The 19205-nt window shown below is 41.1% G+C and overlaps 3 protein-coding genes and 1 long non-coding RNA gene across 4 annotated transcripts; 1 reads left to right on the top strand and 3 right to left on the bottom strand.

Annotated features, from left to right (window-relative positions):
* Nucleotides 1–3398: 3398 nt before the first annotated feature.
* On the top strand, nt 3399–19205 carry LOC146459695 (uncharacterized). The gene is made up of 3 exons (XR_014857850.1): nt 3399–3533; nt 17065–17143; nt 19070–19205. It is a non-coding gene; the product is annotated as an uncharacterized LOC146459695 (long non-coding RNA).
* LOC146459698 (uncharacterized) lies at nt 5092–6886 on the bottom strand. The gene is made up of 3 exons (XM_085089028.1): nt 6779–6886; nt 6444–6607; nt 5092–6271 (listed from the first exon to the last, which is right to left on the bottom strand). The coding sequence occupies exons 1-3, from the start codon at nt 6884–6886 to the stop codon at nt 5092–5094; spliced, it is 1452 nt and encodes a 483-aa protein (XP_084945154.1).
* Nucleotides 6545–8296, bottom strand: LOC146459697 (uncharacterized). Its single transcript, XM_085089186.1, has 2 exons — nt 6779–8296; nt 6545–6607 (listed from the first exon to the last, which is right to left on the bottom strand). The coding sequence occupies exon 1, from the start codon at nt 8011–8013 to the stop codon at nt 7018–7020; it is 996 nt and encodes a 331-aa protein (XP_084945312.1). The 5' UTR covers nt 8014–8296; the 3' UTR covers nt 6545–6607; nt 6779–7017.
* LOC146459696 (uncharacterized) lies at nt 9983–14789 on the bottom strand. Its single transcript, XM_085089171.1, has 2 exons — nt 14278–14789; nt 9983–12033 (listed from the first exon to the last, which is right to left on the bottom strand). The coding sequence occupies exons 1-2, from the start codon at nt 14636–14638 to the stop codon at nt 11030–11032; spliced, it is 1365 nt and encodes a 454-aa protein (XP_084945297.1). The 5' UTR covers nt 14639–14789; the 3' UTR covers nt 9983–11029.

The following is a 19205-nucleotide window of genomic DNA, read 5'->3' as shown; positions in this document are numbered from 1 at the left end:
TTTGAATTAACAAGGAAAAAGGCGAAGGAATCATCGCATAACCAAGTTTTGGTCTATGCAACATTTAATGAAGAAGATACAATATTTCAACTATATTCCATTAAGTCATAATCATGTCGTGGCACGACCTGGAATGGTGCGATGATCGAGTAACGAATTGTTATTAATAATATTTACAAGTTTGTTTTAAATCTGGTTTGGAATTGTCTGTACGCATATTTTCATGTTGTCTTGTTACCTGCATTGAAAATATGTAATTTTAAATGGGAGAATCTTTATGGAATGGGTAGAAGAAAAAGAAAAATCTGGATTTTTCGACTTATTTTAATCGTACAAGAGAAGAAATCGGCCCCTGAAATTTCTCCGTCGTCAAAGCTTTCAAGGAGAGGGCCACGAGCCGATCTAACCGAAGCTATAACTACAATGAAAATTATTGAACCCTTTCTTTAACTCGTAGCCGTCCTCCGGTCGGTTTCTTAAGGTTTACTTTTCACGCCTTACGACGGCGGCCTCTCCCCAGTTTTCCACGGTCATAGCTGCCGTCGCAGACACCCGCCGTCGTCGGATCTTAAGCTCCCTAATCTTCCGCATTCTACGCATGCATGATAATGAGACCTCCGGGAAAAAAGAGGAAATCGTGGTGCCTTTTTACACTACTTGTGAGGTACTTATAAAAAAAAAAAAAAAAAAAAAAAAAAAAAGAAAAGCTATTCACTTCTGCATTTACAAGTTGGCTCAAAGGAGCCTGATTTGTTTTGCATTGAAGTTTGTCCGGATTAATGTTTTAGTAAATCGATGTTACCATGACGACAATAAAAATATACAAAAAGAAAACTGCGAGTTTAATTTGTGGCGGTTTATCTTGAACTTTGGTATATGGAACACAATATATACAAAAATTGTTATTGTGAGGTTATATTATGAGTACGATAATGGAACAGAGAATTACCTCTGCAGTGTATGTCGAAGTGCTAAAGCGAGCCCATTGTGTCATTACACTGTGGTTAAACTAGCGTTTAAGGTTCTAGATCCATGGATTCGTTTTAGCATTTACACGTAAAACATGAACGCGAAGATTGTGATTATTTTTGAATCCGGTTCTTTAATTAATCCGGTATTTTTTAGGGCCTTCGCGTTCTTGAATCGTTTAAGTATTTGCCGATGTTTTTGGAGAAAATTAACATGTTTTTCGTGAATTCACCTGTTGTTTTGTAAAATGACAGTATTGTCTAATGTAGGCATTGAATCGTCTCACTCACAATTTTAATTCTGACCCGCTTAGAGTTCATGTTACACAGAATATGAACCAAATACACCCGAGAACTCTAAGAACTTTTGCATTGATCTAATTCTACCATAATCACACTTTCTTTGCACATTTTGTTTTCGAGTTGCAATCCAAGATGTCATGAAGAAACAGACACCGAATTATCCCCGGTCCACAGAGCAATGTAAACTTTAGGAAAAGCTATTGAATATATTGAAAACTCGTCATGAATTAGAATACTCAGATGCAATAAATCAGCATTCGGTTACGCGTAGTTTTCTTATTTTAACCATATTGCTTGTATTTGTTACTCGTAATTTACAGCAATGCAGTGTTAAATGAAGCCTGAGAAAATAAAAAAAATAAATAAATAAACTGAGTCTACTTGACAAGGACTGCGACCCTTCCTTGCCGCAGGTCGTTGTTGAAGAGAAACAAATTTTCTCGGATTGAATGCCATGTTGGCTTCGTAAGGCCTGATTTCAACGAATGACGCCATCACATCGAATCTTTACTCGCGAAACGTTTTTAAGCTTGCCTTTGCGATGAAACACCTGTCCTCGGGGATTGTTCAGAGGAAAAAATTTCCCCTGCAAACAGAATTTTTTAATAACATTTTTCAAGGCGATTGTGAAATAAGTATGGTTTACCTGTGTAGTTCAGTTAAACCTTGACTACTGCTTTCGCATTTTAAGGCATATGTTTTTGCCATAAATTAATAAGACAAAGGTTTTTTGTCCACACATACTTTTGCTCTCCTCTAAATATTATCCAAAAATGTATCTTCAATAACACTCAGACGCTTAGACTTTCTATAATATCCTTTGCGTTCCAAAAAAAAAGACACATAATAGTTCACTAATGTAAGATTAGTTTCTGTTGCTAACCAAGATCAATCAAGATCAAGATCTATCAAGAATCAAGATCAAGATCAATCACCCCTTCTCAACCAGTCCTTGAAACATAAACGGTTAGTTTTCCACTACAGTGAATAGTATTGTTCTACTGAATTGAACATTCGACTAGCCGTAAAACTTTAAGAAATGATCTTAAACTTTTCGCAACATTTTTTTTATGCATTTGTGTTTAGACGTTTGCTGTCCTTCGATCATGTAGTGGTGGCGTCGGTTTGGAATCATTCGATCCACACAGACAGAAACTCTTCCTTGTTCAGCTTTAAGTGACGATTAGTAAACTAAATAATACTTAGCTGCAGCTAAAGCAAGCGGACTTTCTTCACCTATATTTTTGCATTGTATGCTTGTATATACCTCGCTTACCTCAAACACGGGGCAAGTCTTTACTGTGCATGAATAACTTAGAGAATACACTGCCTGAAATGAAAGGTCTAACAGATAGAAACTGTTGATTTATTTTTAAGGCTGATTTAACGGGTATGACATTGTCGTGTTTGACATGCAGACGTCAGCTCTACGATTTAAATTGTTTTGTGCAAATTAAAACTACAGGTTGTCGCGTACGAGACCCAAAATGTCGTAGGCTTTCGAAACATGTTTAAAAATCCTACGACAATTGTGTGGGTGGAAATTAAGGCCAGTTATACCAGAAAAATTAAGCTGCGGCATTCTCAAGCCGCTGCCTGTTGTGTATAATAATACATTAATAAATCTTTCTATTGTCAAACACATGAGGGGTCCATAAGAACACAACTGATGCTTCTCTTACTTCACGCTGGGCTAGAAGACAAATATTTCTTTGTTGGGAGGGGGTGGGGTGGGCGCTTATTGGGGGGTGAGCGGCTTAGCGAATAAATGCGGTAGAGATGTGCATTTATCTGATTCTCATTCTCTTGTTTTTACTTGCAGTTTTTTTTTTTTTCATGGAACTTCTGTTCTGTTTTTCAAAAAACTAGTTACATTTACTCTTTTGATTGCGTCCTTATCTATGACAGTTATTTATTTTTCATTTCTTGTTGTCACTTTTCTGTCATGTCTGCATTCATGATCGTCCAATATTTGAATTGCAAATTACGTTTATAGTCCATCGTCTCCACGCACATGGTTTTCTTCGCAGAGTGTGCTTTCCACTTCAGAATCCTTGTTACTGAGACTTTTAACTGTCGTCTTCTTCCTGAAGTCGTCCAAGCCGACAGTAAAACGAAGAACATCGACCACGACTGCAAAACGACGAACAATGAGGATGAAATGCGGACACAGCGAGAAAGTTGAGAGTTCAATGTTCAGGAGAGCTGTGACGCATGGCAAGTTTGGAGATGAAATTACAAGGAACATTCATTGTACCACAGGTATTTATTACTGGTTTATTATTCTCTTCTTTATATCTACTTTGAAGTTACGACACAAGTCTAATAGTCCGTACTAGCTGCAATTATGCAACCGATCATTTCCGATCGCTATGAAGTCGTTTCGCCACAGGTCATTTCGCTACAACAATATAGAGCGAATGATGAACAGCCAGTGTCGGAACATTGTTCAGATTGGTTGACGCCATAAAATACTGTTTTATTTATTTATTTATTTATTTATTTATTTATTTATTTATTTATTTATTTATTTATTTATTTATTTATTTATTTATTCATTTATTTATTGTCGACATGTTGATGACCTATTATGATAGGATTCAACTGTTGTGCATTAGAGAGATTTAGGATCGCGTTTACGGCAAACTGCAAACGTGAGATGCGTGTTTATATTTTCTTGAAACATATTTGTACATAGACGAACCAGTAGTGCAGAATAATTCTGGTCTTTGATGCTAAAGCAAAACCGCTCAATTTTTCATGTGTTGAGCTTTAAAAATACTGAAAAACTTCGGAGCCATGGAGTATCGTTTCTCAAATCAATAATAATAACCATGATAATAGTGATGATGATGATGATAATGATGATAATGATATACATTCCCCAAAAGTGATGATCCCTTTATTTTGTACCTAAATTAACTTAGATTTTAGTCATTCGTTGTATTAACCTCGAAAGTGGACCGCTTTTGTGATTCAGAGTCGAAAAAAATAATTTTGGTTGATGCGACACGAGAGCCAACCTTGTTTTTAAAGCGCGAGTGTTCCGCGCATTTTTGTTTTTAGTCCCTTTAGCTGCAAAGAGACCTCAAACACTTTGCATGGAATGGAACTGTTTAGGTGTTAAAGTGAACAAATTGGTCAACAATAGGAACGCGATGTTCCTGTTGTTGTAATTAGGAACTATTTGTTCCTATTCGATGTGTTCCTTTCTACTTGATTTGTTCCCTTAAGAAGTGAAAGGGAACTCAAGTTCCGAATTAATTTCTGCGATCAGGAAATTAGGACCAAGTGTTCCTAGTTCCCTTTACTAAAAGAGAACGGGAGTTCCGATAACTTTATTTTTTGCTCCTTTTTTGCAAAAATAAGTTCCGATCTATCCTGCAAAGGAACTTATCACTCCATCATTATTCCTATTAATTGAAAGTTCCTTTCTTACTAAATAGGAACTTTTGTTCCAGATTTGAAAAGTAATTAGGTATAGCATAACTGAGGGTCAGTGAATGCACAAATTAGTTTTTATAGATAAAGTCACAGGATGAATAAGTTAGGGGAGGGGTCGGGATGATTGGTGTCGGACAATTGATGGTGCAAACGCGCAATGTATTATTAACGTGCCAACCATTTTTTTTTTATTTATAAACAAAAATCAGGTTCAGCCTGCTTGTCTGTTTATTGGGACATGCACAAGCTTGTCGTGTGCAAGCATGAACTTGCCAGGACTTGTCCAATTGTCTCGAGTCTAACTAAATGTCTGACCCGACAGACATTTTCCACGCTTGCCAGCCCTCTGCATTCCCGGTGACTTTCTTTTCGTTGGTCATTTGGGGCTGTTCACCTGGATTCCTCCCCATGTGCTGGGAAGGCTGTAATCTTCAATTGGTCTTACAACCCAGCTAGGAGTTGGGGGTACAAAGTCGGGGTCGAAAGGTGGGCTCCTTCTAGGTGTCGCTGCTCCGCTGGGCGAGAGAGGATTTAACTCTTCCACAGTTTTTCTGTAGCCACTGTCTTGAGTGTGGGAAGGCGCCTGCGTTATAAACATGTCCTCTTCGTCTGTCTCTTCGTCACGTCGCGGCAACGCCTCGCAGGGGTAAGGGAGTGACTGCCAGATGGTGCATATCCATTGCGTCTGCTGAGTGGACGTCCATCCCATTTCTACGCACTTGCGTCTCCGTTCCTCCAGCACAAGCTTTGCCAGACCTGGGACCTCTACTTTCTTGAAATTTAACTTAAGGGCCTCCTCGGCGACACCGATCATATATTGTAGGGCTTTTTTTACGTCTTGGTCAGTGGCAGAGTCTTCTTGCTTCTGGAGATCTATCAGCTCTTGTTCTTTCTTAAGAACCCACTCGTCTTCGTAGAATTTTCTCGCTTTTTCTTCGAGCTCTTGCATCTCTTCTTCCCGTTTCCTCAGAAAATACTCCTCACGTGTTCTCTCTATGTTAGGATGGTATGGTCCGCCGACCTTGTCTAGAAGATGGGCATCTTCCTCCCTTATCATTCCCAAACTCACCCATCGACGCCTTGTTTCCTCTAGGAATCTGCTCTCTCTATCGTGTAGATCTCTCTCTGCTTCCTCCATTACGTTTCGAACTTCCGCTCCGATAAGGGCGAGTTGTCTTTCCTTTAGGCTCTGCTTGGGCACTTTTCCTCTCTCCTTCGATATTCGTGATAGGTTTCTATCCCAGAACTCAGATGCTCGTAGTGGCACATCCTCTGCATCCGAATCTCCGTCAGATTCTTCTTCTTCTCCTCCTCCTTCTTCTTCTTCTTGGGGGCCATCGACATTATCTTCGTTTTCCCCACTCTCGCTATCGTCAAGCAAGGCAGAGCGAATGCGCTCCTTTTCGTCCTCGTCTAGTGGTCCGTCGTGCGCTCTTGAGGTGTTAAGAGGCACTTCGTCTTCTGGAGTCACTGCTTTGGTAGAGGCCCACACGATGCAGTCCATTGCATGGCTTTTCAAGTACTCCTGGACACCAGCAGCGTTGGTCGAGTTTAACCTTCAAAATAAGTAGGGACAAAACTTTAAAAAATACCAATAAGTCTTCCGAGCCATGCATCTCCTTTCCGTTTTTGTCAACGTTCGACACCATGTGAAGGTGTTTCTTGATGGCTGTATCGAGCAATAACTAGTTTGGGACGAGACCGAGAGTGCTTTTTAAGCTTTCTTACCTTTTGAAATGAAATTTCTGCAGGCGAACCTCCATAGCATCGTTGTGGTCGGCGCCGAAGTCCATCTCAGTCTGACATGTAATGAAAATGGGACACTGTATCTCAAGGGGGACCGCAGATTTGTATTTCTTGTCGTATGCTGAAATGCCGCCTTGCGTCAGCATCTGTATGAAAAGAGAGATGCAATTATCTCAGTTAAGAAAACGATAGTTTAACAATATCGTAAATTTTTAACTTAGCTTTATAATAATATTGTAATGCGCTTTTGATTATTTTTATAGAAAAAAGCGCAATATAAATAATAAATATTATTATTAATTATTATTATTATTTACTTTCCAATCATCTGGATCGAGCATCTTTGCATAGGCCTCGTCAAGGAATATGATCTGCGTGTCTGTGTCGATCATGCTCTTGTTGAATGCACGCTGTTTAGAAGTCATCGCGATGTACCTGAAACGACACAAATAAACAAACACAAAACAAGTTTTATGAATAAATGAGCTCTTACTAGTTGCTGTATTTCATAAAAAGCTGACACTGTACATGCTACTTGCTTTTCAGTGTTGGGGTATTACCTCCTCGGAATGATTGCCGTAAGTGGAGTAAAAAGAGACGTCTTGCCACTGTTCGGCTCCCCAATAAGACAGAGGACCCTCTCTTTGTGCTGCTTTCCTCCGTGGTTTAGAAGCCGTAGGAAGTACTCGCAAAAATGCGAAATTTCTACTTCGTCGAGGCTGTTCTCGAGGATGGCCTGGAAATAGCCGGGTTCAGAATTCTTTGTGTGATCATAATCGACAAACGCCCTTGGTGTTATTTTGCCTATGCTTGGGTCTTGAATGGCGTCTTTGATAAACTTTCGATTTGGGATTGAGTAACACCAGCCGTCCCGCACTTCTACAAGGTCGTAATTTATCGTTAACTGGTCACACATCTCGCTTTCGCGGTCTCCCATGATTTGAACGAGTTGGCTGGTATGGTGTAAAACAGTCTCTCGTAGTTTGGGGTTGCGGCCAAGGATGCTCAGGAATTTCTTCACTGAGCTACAGTGCTCGTATGTGTATTTGGCCGCTGTTAGCTTTTTATACACCTCGCCGTGAAAAAGGGCGTAGCCAAGTTTTCTCATCGCCCTTTCTACGTCGTTCAGGGCGATGCCAATTGGTGAAGCAAGATCTTGACTTGGTTCTGGAGTGATTTCGGCGTTTTGAGACTCTTCTATCCCGAAGACATCGAAAACCATTCCGGCTTGGGCCAACGCCGGTATGGCCTTCTTTGTCAATATTGCCCTGAATTCCGGCGAGATCACTTGAAGGCGCACAACGCGTTCACTGCCCGTGGGCGACCCAATAGGTTCTTCGCACAGCTGGCTTTGAAGTAGTTCTATTCCATATCGAAAGGAGGCGTCTACCTTTCTTTGTGTGAAGGAGTTGTTGTGATCTTTCACAATTTGGCATAAAGGCGAAGCACAGCTTTCCTCTTTGCCTGGATCGCACAACGGTAAAGATTTGGGGTCAGCTTCCACTCCGATTTCCAGGAAAGCCTTGTGTATGGGGACTGTAGAAACTTGCATGCCGTTCACTGATTTGAGTGCGAGCCAATAACTAATGGCGGGGTGGTAGGTTTTTTCTTCAACGGGACCTTGTTGTGAATTATTCGCTTGATCTTTTTGTCGGGGTCTCACTTCTTTCGAACCGATGGCCGAGAAAAAAATGCCATCCCCTGTACTTTCTTCAGTGCCTGGTCACACTCGTCTCGCTTCTTTGTAATTTCTTTCCAAGTCTTCTCAAGCGATTCGCGTTCTCCGGTACTGAATGAAATTTTCGTGCTGATCAAGGAGCATCCTTTCACGGTTGTCAAAGTGGTACTGATTAAAGCACTTCTTATTTTCTGTGGAAATAATATATCTTGGTTAGAATAGCTGCAAGGGAAAAAACTAAGCTGCAAGAAGCGGGTCCGCTCGCCATGGCTGCTAGTGTTGAACTGATGACAGCGTCGTTTTGCAACCGATATTTATGCCCAAATACTTGGGAAATTTTTGTTTCAGCGAAGGCTTGTTGTTCCTTTAAAGTTTTTTCTTTTGGACCGAATATCTTGTACACTGACAATGCATGGTTATGTAATACATGAAAAGAGGTGTAGCATTCCTTTGACCACAAAAGGAAAACAGACTCTTTCATACTTTCAAGAAACGTGATAGTACATACCGGGTTTGCCAAAAATTGCGCTGATAGAAATCTTTTTGTTGACTTAAAGGAGAGTCAACATGGTTATGTAATACATGAAAAGATGTGCAGCATTCCTTTGACAAGAATGTGTTTGTCAAGAAGCCGAAGCCCTCGCATAGTTTTCCATAGGCATATTGTTAATTCTACATTCAGGATTTCAAAAATAGCACTCATATGCAGAAAGGAATCTGTTAGTTGATTTCAATAGTGTCATCAACAACATGCAATAAGTGCCCTGGAGAATTGTGTAGCATTCCAATACCAAACATGATAATAAGATTAAATTGAAATGGCATACCACTGAACTGGAAGTTGTTCCCCGCTTTCCCGTCAAATCCGCCATCCCCGTCATATCCAGACACTTTTAACCACGGAGAATGGATTCCCGTGAAAAAAAAAAGCTCAGATTGAGCGGGTATACTGGGTTTACCGGGAACGACGGGGACAAACTTACAGTTACTCAGAATATAAATTCACTATTATTGATATACTTTTAATCTATTTAATATAACATATTTTATAACCGTAAGTATCTAACAGTATATTATAAATAATAATTAAATTATATTAAGATAACATGCAGTTAAACTGGAAGTTGTTCCCCGCTTTCCCGTCAAATCCGCCATCCCCGTCATGTCCAGACACTTTTAACCACGGAGAATGGATTCCCGTGAAAAAAAAAGCTCAGATTGAGCGGGTATACTGGGTTTACCGGGAACGACGGGGACAAACTTACAGTTACTCAGAATATAAATTCACTATTATTGATATACTTTTAATCTATTTAATATAACATATTTTATAACCGTAAGTATCTAACAGTATATTATAAATAATAATTAAATTATATTAAGATAACATGCAGTTAAACTGGAAGTTGTTCCCCGCTTTCCCGTCAAATCCGCCATCCCCGTCATGTCCAGACACTTTTAACCACGGTGAATGGATTCCCGTGAAAAGAAATGCTCAGATTGAGCGGGTATACTGGGTTTAACGGGAACAATGGGGACAAACTTACAGTTACTCAGAATATCAAGTCACTATTTTCGATATATTTTATGTAACACATTTTATATCGACGCATGTTCTCATTAAACAAAAGGTGCAGTTAAAGCGCGAGCTTTGTTGAAAACACTGTTACTAGCAGATTTCCCAGAAGCGAGAATAACAGACAACTTTGTTGGAATAAATTTGGCCACGGTTTGTGGCAAGTTTAATTGAACAAATTATTAAACTCATAAAACAGCAATAAAAATTAAAGTACAATCTCCTGTTGATAAATGGGGCGACAAAATTTCGCCTTGGTTTGACTCTGCCCACGCATAAAGAGAAAACGTTAACGTAACAGGTGGTGAAAATGGGGAGGAGGTGGGAAAGAGATTTCTGGGGATCTGTTCAATCTGATGGCGAGGAGAAGAAGGAAGACTACCTCGGAAAAATTTCTATTTCATAACCACGCGTTATCATTTGCTCTAAGCTCATTGGCTACCTTACGGTGCTATCCGCACCTGGTACGACCCACCTCCACCGGATTATCACGTGAACACCACGCCTCGATATAAATTACATTATGTCGGGCCATAATGTTTGGTTTTATATCGACGCATGTTCTCATTAAACAAAAGGTGCAGTTAAAGCGCGAGCTTTGTTGAAAACACTGTTACTAGCAGATTTCCCAGAAGCGAGAATAACAGACAACTTTGTTGGAATAAATTTGGCCACGGTTTGTGGCAAGTTTAATTGAACAAATTATCAAACTCATAAAACAGCAATAAAAATTAAAGTACAATCTCCTGTTGATAAATGGGGCGACAAAATTTCGCCACAAGCCACACTATGTGGCTTAAGCCCCAACGAAAAACAAAGCTCGCACTCAACGACGGAAATGGCAATGTAATGAGGTGAGAGTCGCAGCCCATTGTCTGACCGACTCCACAGGCATCCCCACCCACTGCGGATAGAACCCAAAAGTGACATATCACTTGAGACCGAAAGATACATGTCTAACGAGTTGCAGCCCAATGACTGACCAACGCAAAAAAGTCTAAGAATAACAACAACTGAAGGCCGTAAACGTTGCTCCCTTGGGACAACGGAAATACATATAGAATAACATAGTCAATAAAGGTAGAACGAACGTGAACACAAAAGAAATAAAATTAAAATCAGGAAAGAAGTGATAATGCAAGCCGAGTCGCAGCCCAGTGTCTGACCGACTCAACAGGCATCCAAACTTTGAAAGTAATGTCTAACAAATTCAAAACGGGTAGTGACAGCATTATAGCAGCCCCTGTCTGAACTAACATGCTGTATATAATGGCCATGTTAAAAGGCTTGGCGTGAAAAACCCCATGTGCAAAATTAGTTCGCCTGAAGAACTTCCGACCTCAAATAGACTTTAAAAGCATCGGATTTCCAACGACCCAGAGCACGGATTTGCGCATCAGAATAGCCCCGATCAGCGGCATGACAAGCACCGCCGATACGAAAACTATGACTTTTATAGCGACTGGTGTCTAAACCACAATAAGCTAAGCACCGCTGTAGTTCGATATTGAATTGGTGAGCAGAAATTGGACTCATATCGGCGTGACAAAATAGCGGACCAGAACCATGTCCCCGCAATTGGCAGTATTGAATAAGGGCTTGGACCGGGCAAAATGTGGAAGAAACATCCCGAGTGATTAGAATATCAAATGGACGACGACTAGTGTTGTGCTTATACTCTGAAATCGTAATTTTCGCCGTGTGAATATGGCCATCGTTGGACAAAAGGGTCAGATTACGATACTGGATAACCGTAGGCGCAAATCGGGTGCTCTTGGCAGTCAGTTCTCCGATGCGAAATAAGCCGTAAAACGCCACTAGAAACATCGCCGAAAAAAGAGAACGCTGAAATGCCGAAGAATTAGTAAGGCTAAGGGCACGAACGAGCTGATGCAAAACAGGTCGAGTCACCGGAAGACGGATATCAACAGGATGTCGACGGCTAAGAGCCGTTAACAGTTTTTGAATTAAAAACGATTTCGTAGGGTCTGGGTGGCCTTGTAATTTGTGTACGTAGGAAATAGCTGAAAGATACGAACTAATGGTGGAAAAGGCCAATTTACGAAATGTAAGATAAGAAATAAAAAGAGGAATGCATGCTCGAGGTAGTGGTAAAGGAGGATCTCCGGAATCATAAAAGTGAACGTAAAATTGGCGGAAAACAGTCCACGCACGCTGGTACGTGCGACGCGAGCTGGCTGTCAGAGAGGAGCTTAAGAGACTTCTTAAGTTAGCACCCAATTCTTCGGCATTAGATTCTCGGGTAGTGGAGTGGGATTTTCGTCGGCTTCTGGAAATATGGCCTTGAAGTTCTCTACCTGGGAACGGGAAATGTAATCGGCGCTAGAATTTTGTAACCCAGGAATATGACGGGCTTGAAAGAAAATATGATGTCTAAGGCAACTTAACACTAGATCTCTTAAGAGCACCATGATGTCCTGGTGTTTCGATGTCTGCTTATTGATAATGTCAACCACTGCGGCATTGTCTGAGAAAAATATGATACGCTTATCTGCCATGAGTGACCCCCAGACGTGGACGGCAATAACAATAGGAAAAAGTTCTAAAAAGGCTATATTAAAGGTTTGCCACATCTCGGGCCAAAGACCCTGTAGCCAATGGCAGCCAAAAACCGCACCAAATCCTATAGAACCAGCCGCATCAGTATAAAGATGAAGGGTGTCGGAAGTTTCCCAAATATCGCTAAAGAAAAAGGATTTACCATTAAATTCGTCCAAAAACCGAAGCCAAACCAAGATATCTAATTTGGCACCCTTCGAAAGACGAATGTGATGATGCGGCTTTTGGATGCCTTTGGTAAGATCGATCAAGCGGCGGAGAAAAGCGCGGCCAGGCGTGACAACAATGCACGTGAAATTCAGTAAACCAATTAAGGATTGAAGTTCTTTTAGGGTGACTGTTCGACGCGTGTAGAAATTGCGTAACATTAAGCGACATTTGAGAAGCTTGTCGTCAGGTAGACGGGCCTCAAAGCGTATGGAATCAAGTGTTATTCCGGCAAACTGTAATACCGTGGCTGGACCGACAGTTTTCTCCGGCGCAAGAGGGACGCCAATATGATTACACATTAAGATAAAATTTTTCAAGTCACGGTCGCATTGATCTCTAGTTTTGGCGATGAAAAGAAAATCGTCTAAGATGTGCAAAACCGCGCAAGCACCGAAATGGTTAATAGATAACCATTCAAGTGCCGTACTAAAGGATTCAAAAATAGTACATGAACTAGACAATCCCATGGCAAGAGTTCTGTCAAAATAGTATAAATTATCCCAGCGGATGCCTAATAAGGGATAGTCAGCGGGATGAATAGGGATAATGCGAAAAGCAGACTTCACATCAGTTTTGGCCATAAAACAACCCCTCCCTAAACGTTTGATTAACTTCGTCGCGTCGCCCACCGAGGCATACTTAACTGTTGAACAATAATCAGGAATAAAGTCATTGACAGAAGAGCCCTTTGGATATGATAAGTGGTGAATCAATCGGAACTCGGATGGGTCTTTTTTAGGAACAAGGCCTATGGGCGAAGTGTGAAAATTTGAAAAGGGGGGAGTTGTAAAAGGACCAACTATACGTCCCGCATCACATTCCTTCTGTAACTTAGCACTAGTGACTCCCGGAAGGTCTAAAGCACTCCTGAGATTGGGGCAATCCAAAGCACACCGTTCACCAACAAAATTTATTCGAAAGCCAAAACGAAAACCCTCAACAAGATAATTGCTTAAAGCGTGATTATAACCCTGTAGCAAAATTTCAAGACGATCCACGTTTACTGGTGTTACTGGCGGACTGTGAAGAACCCTGCGTTTGAGTTCCTCCTCGCGCGCCTTTAAAAGGGGTTCGGGTTTGGGGTGCAGAACATTGGCTACCCGGATGTTGTGCCCCACACTTAAAACACTCATGTTTGAACTCACAGCCCGAACAGTGCTTACCGGCTTGGAACGCCCAACAAGTTCCTTTTGGGAAGAATTGCGAACGAAACCGGGAACGATTCTGCACAGCTGGTTTGTTAGTGGACGGTTGTGCTCTGCGAAAACTACTAGATGCCCGTAACCACAATTCCCAGTGTGTTTGATCCCAGGGGTATTGCTCTGGGGCTGATTGCCTTAAATACCGAAACTGTTCGTCATACCAAATCCAATCCCCAGCCTTGTGAGCCAAATCCCTTACTACGTCACAGTATTTCATCAACAGGGGGGTCTCCGCCTTAAATTTCTCAGAATAAACAGAAACAAAAATAGTAAAAGCAGAGACCCATTGGTGGATAGATTGAATCCGCTTGGAATTATGTAAGGGTTCTAGTGTTAACTGGGGGTGGATAACAGATCCTACTGAGGGTGACATAGAAAGGGAATATTTCCCTTCGTTGTGAGGGGAAGAGGATAATAACGCCCCAAAATCTACATATTCGTTGGCGAATATTTTCGCTTTCAGTTTAGAGCTAACCCTAGCACTTAGAGGGACAGATACACTCGTGAACGTCGTCTTCGGCCGTGAATCAGAAGAAAATACGGGAGAGGGTACGCCCCCTGTTTCAGTACCTGACGAGTTGTCCTGGATTATATCAATCACCTCCGCACTGACAGCGTCATCAAGAGCGCCAGAGGAACCCTGGGGAGACACAGGCAAAACGGCTGGTGGAGGTCTACTGCTTTCGAGAAGAACAGCTAGATTTTCTGGCGAGAAGGCAGTCTTTATGGCTTGAGAAACCACGGCAGATATGGTTGATGAAATGGCGGAAACGTCCAAGGAAACTGTGCCTCGGGTCAAAGAGGTGTCGTCAACACGGACTGGAACGCTCTCGGAAACTGTGTTCACTATGGAGGCTCGAGGTCTTTTGGCTCGTGTTGAAGTTGCAGAAGCCGTGGAAGTCTTAGGGGCGGCACGCTTTTTAGGAGGCATTTCTTACAGAATACAATTGATAATAAAATATGAGAAGGCAGACACAACGCTGGACGTCGGATTACTAAAATAACTGTGACAATGCATGTAACTGTAGCCGCCCGGGATTGTTGTCTGGAAAGGAAACAGAATAGATCTTGCGAGGGGCGTTTTTACGAAAGAAAAAAAAAAACAGGAAATGCGCCAAGCCGGCGAGGAAATACGAATCTAATCGAAAGTTAAAAACCAGACCAAAAACACAAAGAAGGCCATTTCTGTCAGGAACAAAAGCAAGTGCAAAATCACAAAATGCCAAGTGCATTGGACACACCCCTGGAGGGGTGTATCAATAGTTGTACACTGATAAGGCAAAGTGATTGCACAAAAATAACAAAGCCAAGGCCGTCAATTGCACGGTATGTTATAACCGCGACTTGAACATATGTTTCACGGTATGTTATAACCGCGACTTGAACATATTTTGCACGGTATATTATAACCGCGACTTGAACATATTTTGCACGGTATGTTATAACCGCGACTTGAACATATTTTATCCACCCAGCCACACAGGCAATGAACAACACCATGTGTGAACAATAGGCTAGGCGGGAAACAAAACACATTGGCCTGGCGAACAAATAAAACTGAAATGGCGAGAGAATTTCAAATTGAGAGCAAATTGATGAAGTAGAGCAAACTAATTTTTGGCCTGTACAGACCGCAAGCATCGTAAAACCGCCCCTCTCAAGCTACGAAAAATTTTGTAGTGACCTAAAGAGTTGAGGTGAACGCCGTCCCGTGCTAGAAAGCGTGATTTACAATTCCAAAAGCCTCGGTGTCGCCAATAAACAACGTAAGGGAGCGGCTCCAATACGACCTTTAGATACTTAGTTAATAACTTCACTTGGTTATTAAATAGAGGAGCATCCCTGCGAAAAATCGTCTGGCAAACACAGACCAGCCGCACACCGTATGACTCATATAGCAAACGAGTTAGATCCTCAAGAGCCGAGCCAGTTTCAACGGCGGATAGGGTTGAAAGATCATTTGTACCCAATTGTAAAACAACAATGTCCGGGGCAAAGGACTGAACTATCGTCAAATCATATTGAATAACTTTAGCAATTGTTCTTCCCCCTATGCCATGCCATTTGATACAAAGATCCCCAGGTATGTGTAAGTTTTCCGTAAATTTTTGGTTAAAATTGTGACAAAGAAAATCGTGGAAACGGCGAATAAACGAGTGGCCGAGAACTAAAACACGTGTCTTTGCCATAATAGAAAGCAAGAGGGAAATCCAAAATTTGAACCAAATATAAACTTAAGGAGTTTAGATCTCCAATAATTGAGAAAGAAAACAATTTATGAGCTACTTGCCTGAAAAAGGATTTCTTGGCGATCTGTTAAAGAGATTTCTGGGGATCTGTTCAATCTGATGGCGAGGAGAAGAAGGAAGACTACCTCGGAAAAATTTCTATTTCATAACCACGCTTTATCATTTGCTCTAAGCTCATTGGCTACCTTACGGTGCTATCCGCACCTGGTACGACCCACCTCCACCGGATTATCACGTGAACACCACGCCTCGATATAAATTACATTATGTCGGGCCATAATGTTTGGTTTTATAACTAGAAATTGTTCATCGCTTTTCCGTCGAGCCCGTCCTCCCAACAACATCCAAGTATTGTCAACAACGGGAATGGTAAAAAAGGCTGTACTTGCAGTAGCAATATTGGAACTGATGGTCTAAAGTGTTCCTAATGACTTAGGGGGCACGGTTGTTTTAATTAACAGGACAAGCTGTGCCAAATGACCAAAACAGGAACACAGTTCCCTTTAAGACTGTTCCTCCGGTTTAGCGCCATTGCTTAGAAATAAGACCATTGGTGAAAAACAGAGCGCTTGTTTCGAGCAACGAAATGTTCCGAGTGTCAGATAAGAGTGTAAAGAATTTACTTCAGCTGTGGTTTCGAATTCTGTCGACTTTGAAAACCGATCACAACCGTTTTAAGAAAAAGGAACAAAATTTTTGGGGAATGGTGATGATGATGATGATGGCGATGATGATGATTATAATGATGATGATGATGATGATGATGATGATGACGATGATGATGATTATGATGATGATGATGATGATGATGATGATAATGATAATAGTGATGATGATGATGATAATGATGCTGATGATAATGATGATGATGGCGATGATGATGATTATGATGATGATGATGATGATGATGATGATGGTGATGATGATGATTGTGATGATGATGATGATGATGATGATGATGATGATGATGATGATGGCGATGATGATGATTATGATGATGATGATGATGATGATGATGATGATGATGATGCTGGTAATGATGCTCTTAAGACAATCACAAGTTAAACGAGCTTCAAGCACCATGTTAATGTTCTTTTATTCTATATAGCTAGATTGATCGCTGAATGCAGTGGATTGGTGTTTGAGTGGAATCGCATCTCAGAGAACAAGATAAATCATTGCCCAAGGTAAATTTGAAAATTATTTTTTCAGCGATCGAGGACTTGTGTGATGATTTGCACCGTTCTTACCAACAAGTAGCAAACTCAAGCTTAAAGGGGAATTAACACGGGTATCTGGTGTTATATACAAAAAACTCCAAAACTTTTTTTTTCAAATATTTTTTTATCAACAGAAATCTTAATGTATTGCTCAAATTTGATGTAGATTGTCACCCCAGTGTACTAAGACTATCGATGAGTGCGCGTCTCTGGCCACAGATGGACTGGGTTAGAACAGACCGCAACCTGAAAAAAAAATTCGGCCAACTATTTTCACTCTCGCGTTTTTACTTTTAAAGTACACCAGAGCAGGTCTTGTGTTGTTCCTATCAAGAATTCAGGAGATTTCTATTTTTCTTGATGTTCTAAAAATGTTTTGAAATTAAGTGAAGGTGTTGTCGCACAATTTTTACCACAAAAGGTCAAAGGTCGTGATACTTCCCATTTAAGCGTGAGGCATCGCACAAAACAGTTCAGGGGCACCCAACGACAGTTTTCTCTCAGATCCTTTGAAACGCTATTTTAGGCTATCTGGAGTGCTTTAAAATTCTGTAGGTTCATTTTAGGCTGCTCTATAATATTTTTATATGTTCGGTCATTCTAGGGGAACTTGAGTCTTTTCGAAACTACTAGGGCATTTTTGTCCATTTCCCGAAAACCTTAGGTGTTACTTCCTTTCCGAAAATCTTAGCTGACCTTTTTTCGGTACCCAAAACGACATTTTTATCAATTCGAAAACACTAGGCCTTAAATTTCCCATATCACGAAAATTCGAAGTGAAAGTTCCCTTCAGAAAATTGTGGGCGATCAAGGGCCTTCCGAACAGATAATTTACCGAAACGATCCGTTGGGTACCCCTGACAGTTGCTTTCTATTTCAAAGTGCTTCGCTGAGGATTTGCAGGAACTCTTGTAGCTGCACTTCTTCTTGTGTCAAGCTGGATGCGGTGAAAACCAGACCCCGTCTCAGTTTAGAGAGAGGAGCGTCAAAGAGAAAAGAGGACGGGGAAGAGACGTCAATAATATGGCCTTAAAGTATCTATCTCATTTGGTAGATGGGTGGGTTGTTGGGTATGCTGATTTCTTATCGTTTAAAATAAAAATAAAATAAAAATGAGAATTTCAGTGGAATCCACGGAGTGGCTCTTCTCTCCCCTGTTTCCAGGGAGAAGTGGAATTTGAAATGTTGGTTTTTTGTAGAGGGAGAAAAACCGGAGTACCCGGAGCAGGGACGAGAATCAACAACAAACTCAATCCACATATGACGCCGAGATCGGGAATTGAACCCAGGCCACATTGGTGGGAGGCGAGTGCTCTCACCACTGCGCCATCCCTGCTCCGTAGCTCCCTTATAGCATCGTTAAGTATTAAATATATCAAACAAGGGAAAGAGTGTTTAATGTGATTTCCAAACAGCGAGATGTAGGTTGAATAAACGATACACGGCCGAGGTTGTTTTAAACCAACTTCGAGGTGTTTAGAAATTGGATGAAACACTCTTTCGAGGGTTCATGATAGAGCTTCTCGAGCCATTAGCAAATCTTGTAGAAATACAAAGGAAAAGTTCACCGCATTTTATGATAATTAAGATCACATTTCTTACCCTCCTTCACGGTAAAGATTTCCACTGTTTTCAATCATGAATTGTTAATAACAAGTTAATTCAGAGGCGTTTGCTGTGATTTTCTCTTACTAAATATCGCGCTATTTCCTCTTTTTAACAACAAGAAAGGCACGTTCAGACTTAGGCGGGAAACACTAAGGAAGCGGCGGGAAGTCCCCTGCTTCCTACCCCACCCCTGCTTCCTTCCTCCCACACACATACACTCAAACATGATGTATGTAGCTTGACTCTGGCGTTCCTAATTGTAAACAATTACGATTTACTCAACAGAAACTGAGTACCGTGGACCTAAGCTTCCGGAAGGAGTCCAGAGGCTTCACCTGTAATGGCGAGTTTTTGAAAAAGTTACACTTGTATGATGTCAAGATGAGCTAGGTGTTTCTTGTGTTACTGTGGAGCTAACGAC

This window comes from Pavona decussata, unplaced genomic scaffold (assembly GCF_977016875.1).
Source record: "Pavona decussata unplaced genomic scaffold, jaPavDecu1.1 SCAFFOLD_217, whole genome shotgun sequence".
Classification (NCBI taxonomy): Eukaryota; Metazoa; Cnidaria; class Anthozoa; order Scleractinia; family Agariciidae; genus Pavona; species Pavona decussata.
This window is presented reverse-complemented; position numbering and strand designations above follow the sequence as displayed.

Excerpts from the sequence above, each read along its gene's own strand:
- LOC146459698 (XM_085089028.1), bottom strand. The coding sequence starts at position 6,886 with ATGACTTCTAAACAGCGTGCATTCAACAAGAGCATGATCGACACAGAC. Across the intron at positions 6,608-6,778 it reads TCGATCCAGATGATTGGAAA|ATGCTGACGCAAGGCGGCAT; the intron begins GTAAATAATAAT and ends CTTTTCATACAG. Across the intron at positions 6,272-6,443 it reads CAGAAATTTCATTTCAAAAG|GTTAAACTCGACCAACGCTG; the intron begins GTAAGAAAGCTT and ends CTTATTTTGAAG.
- LOC146459697 (XM_085089186.1), bottom strand. The coding sequence starts at position 8,013 with ATGCAAGTTTCTACAGTCCCCATACACAAGGCTTTCCTGGAAATCGGA.
- LOC146459696 (XM_085089171.1), bottom strand. The coding sequence starts at position 14,638 with ATGCCTCCTAAAAAGCGTGCCGCCCCTAAGACTTCCACGGCTTCTGCA. Across the intron at positions 12,034-14,277 it reads AATCCAGGACAACTCGTCAG|GTAGAGAACTTCAAGGCCAT; the intron begins GTACTGAAACAG and ends TCCCGTTCCCAG.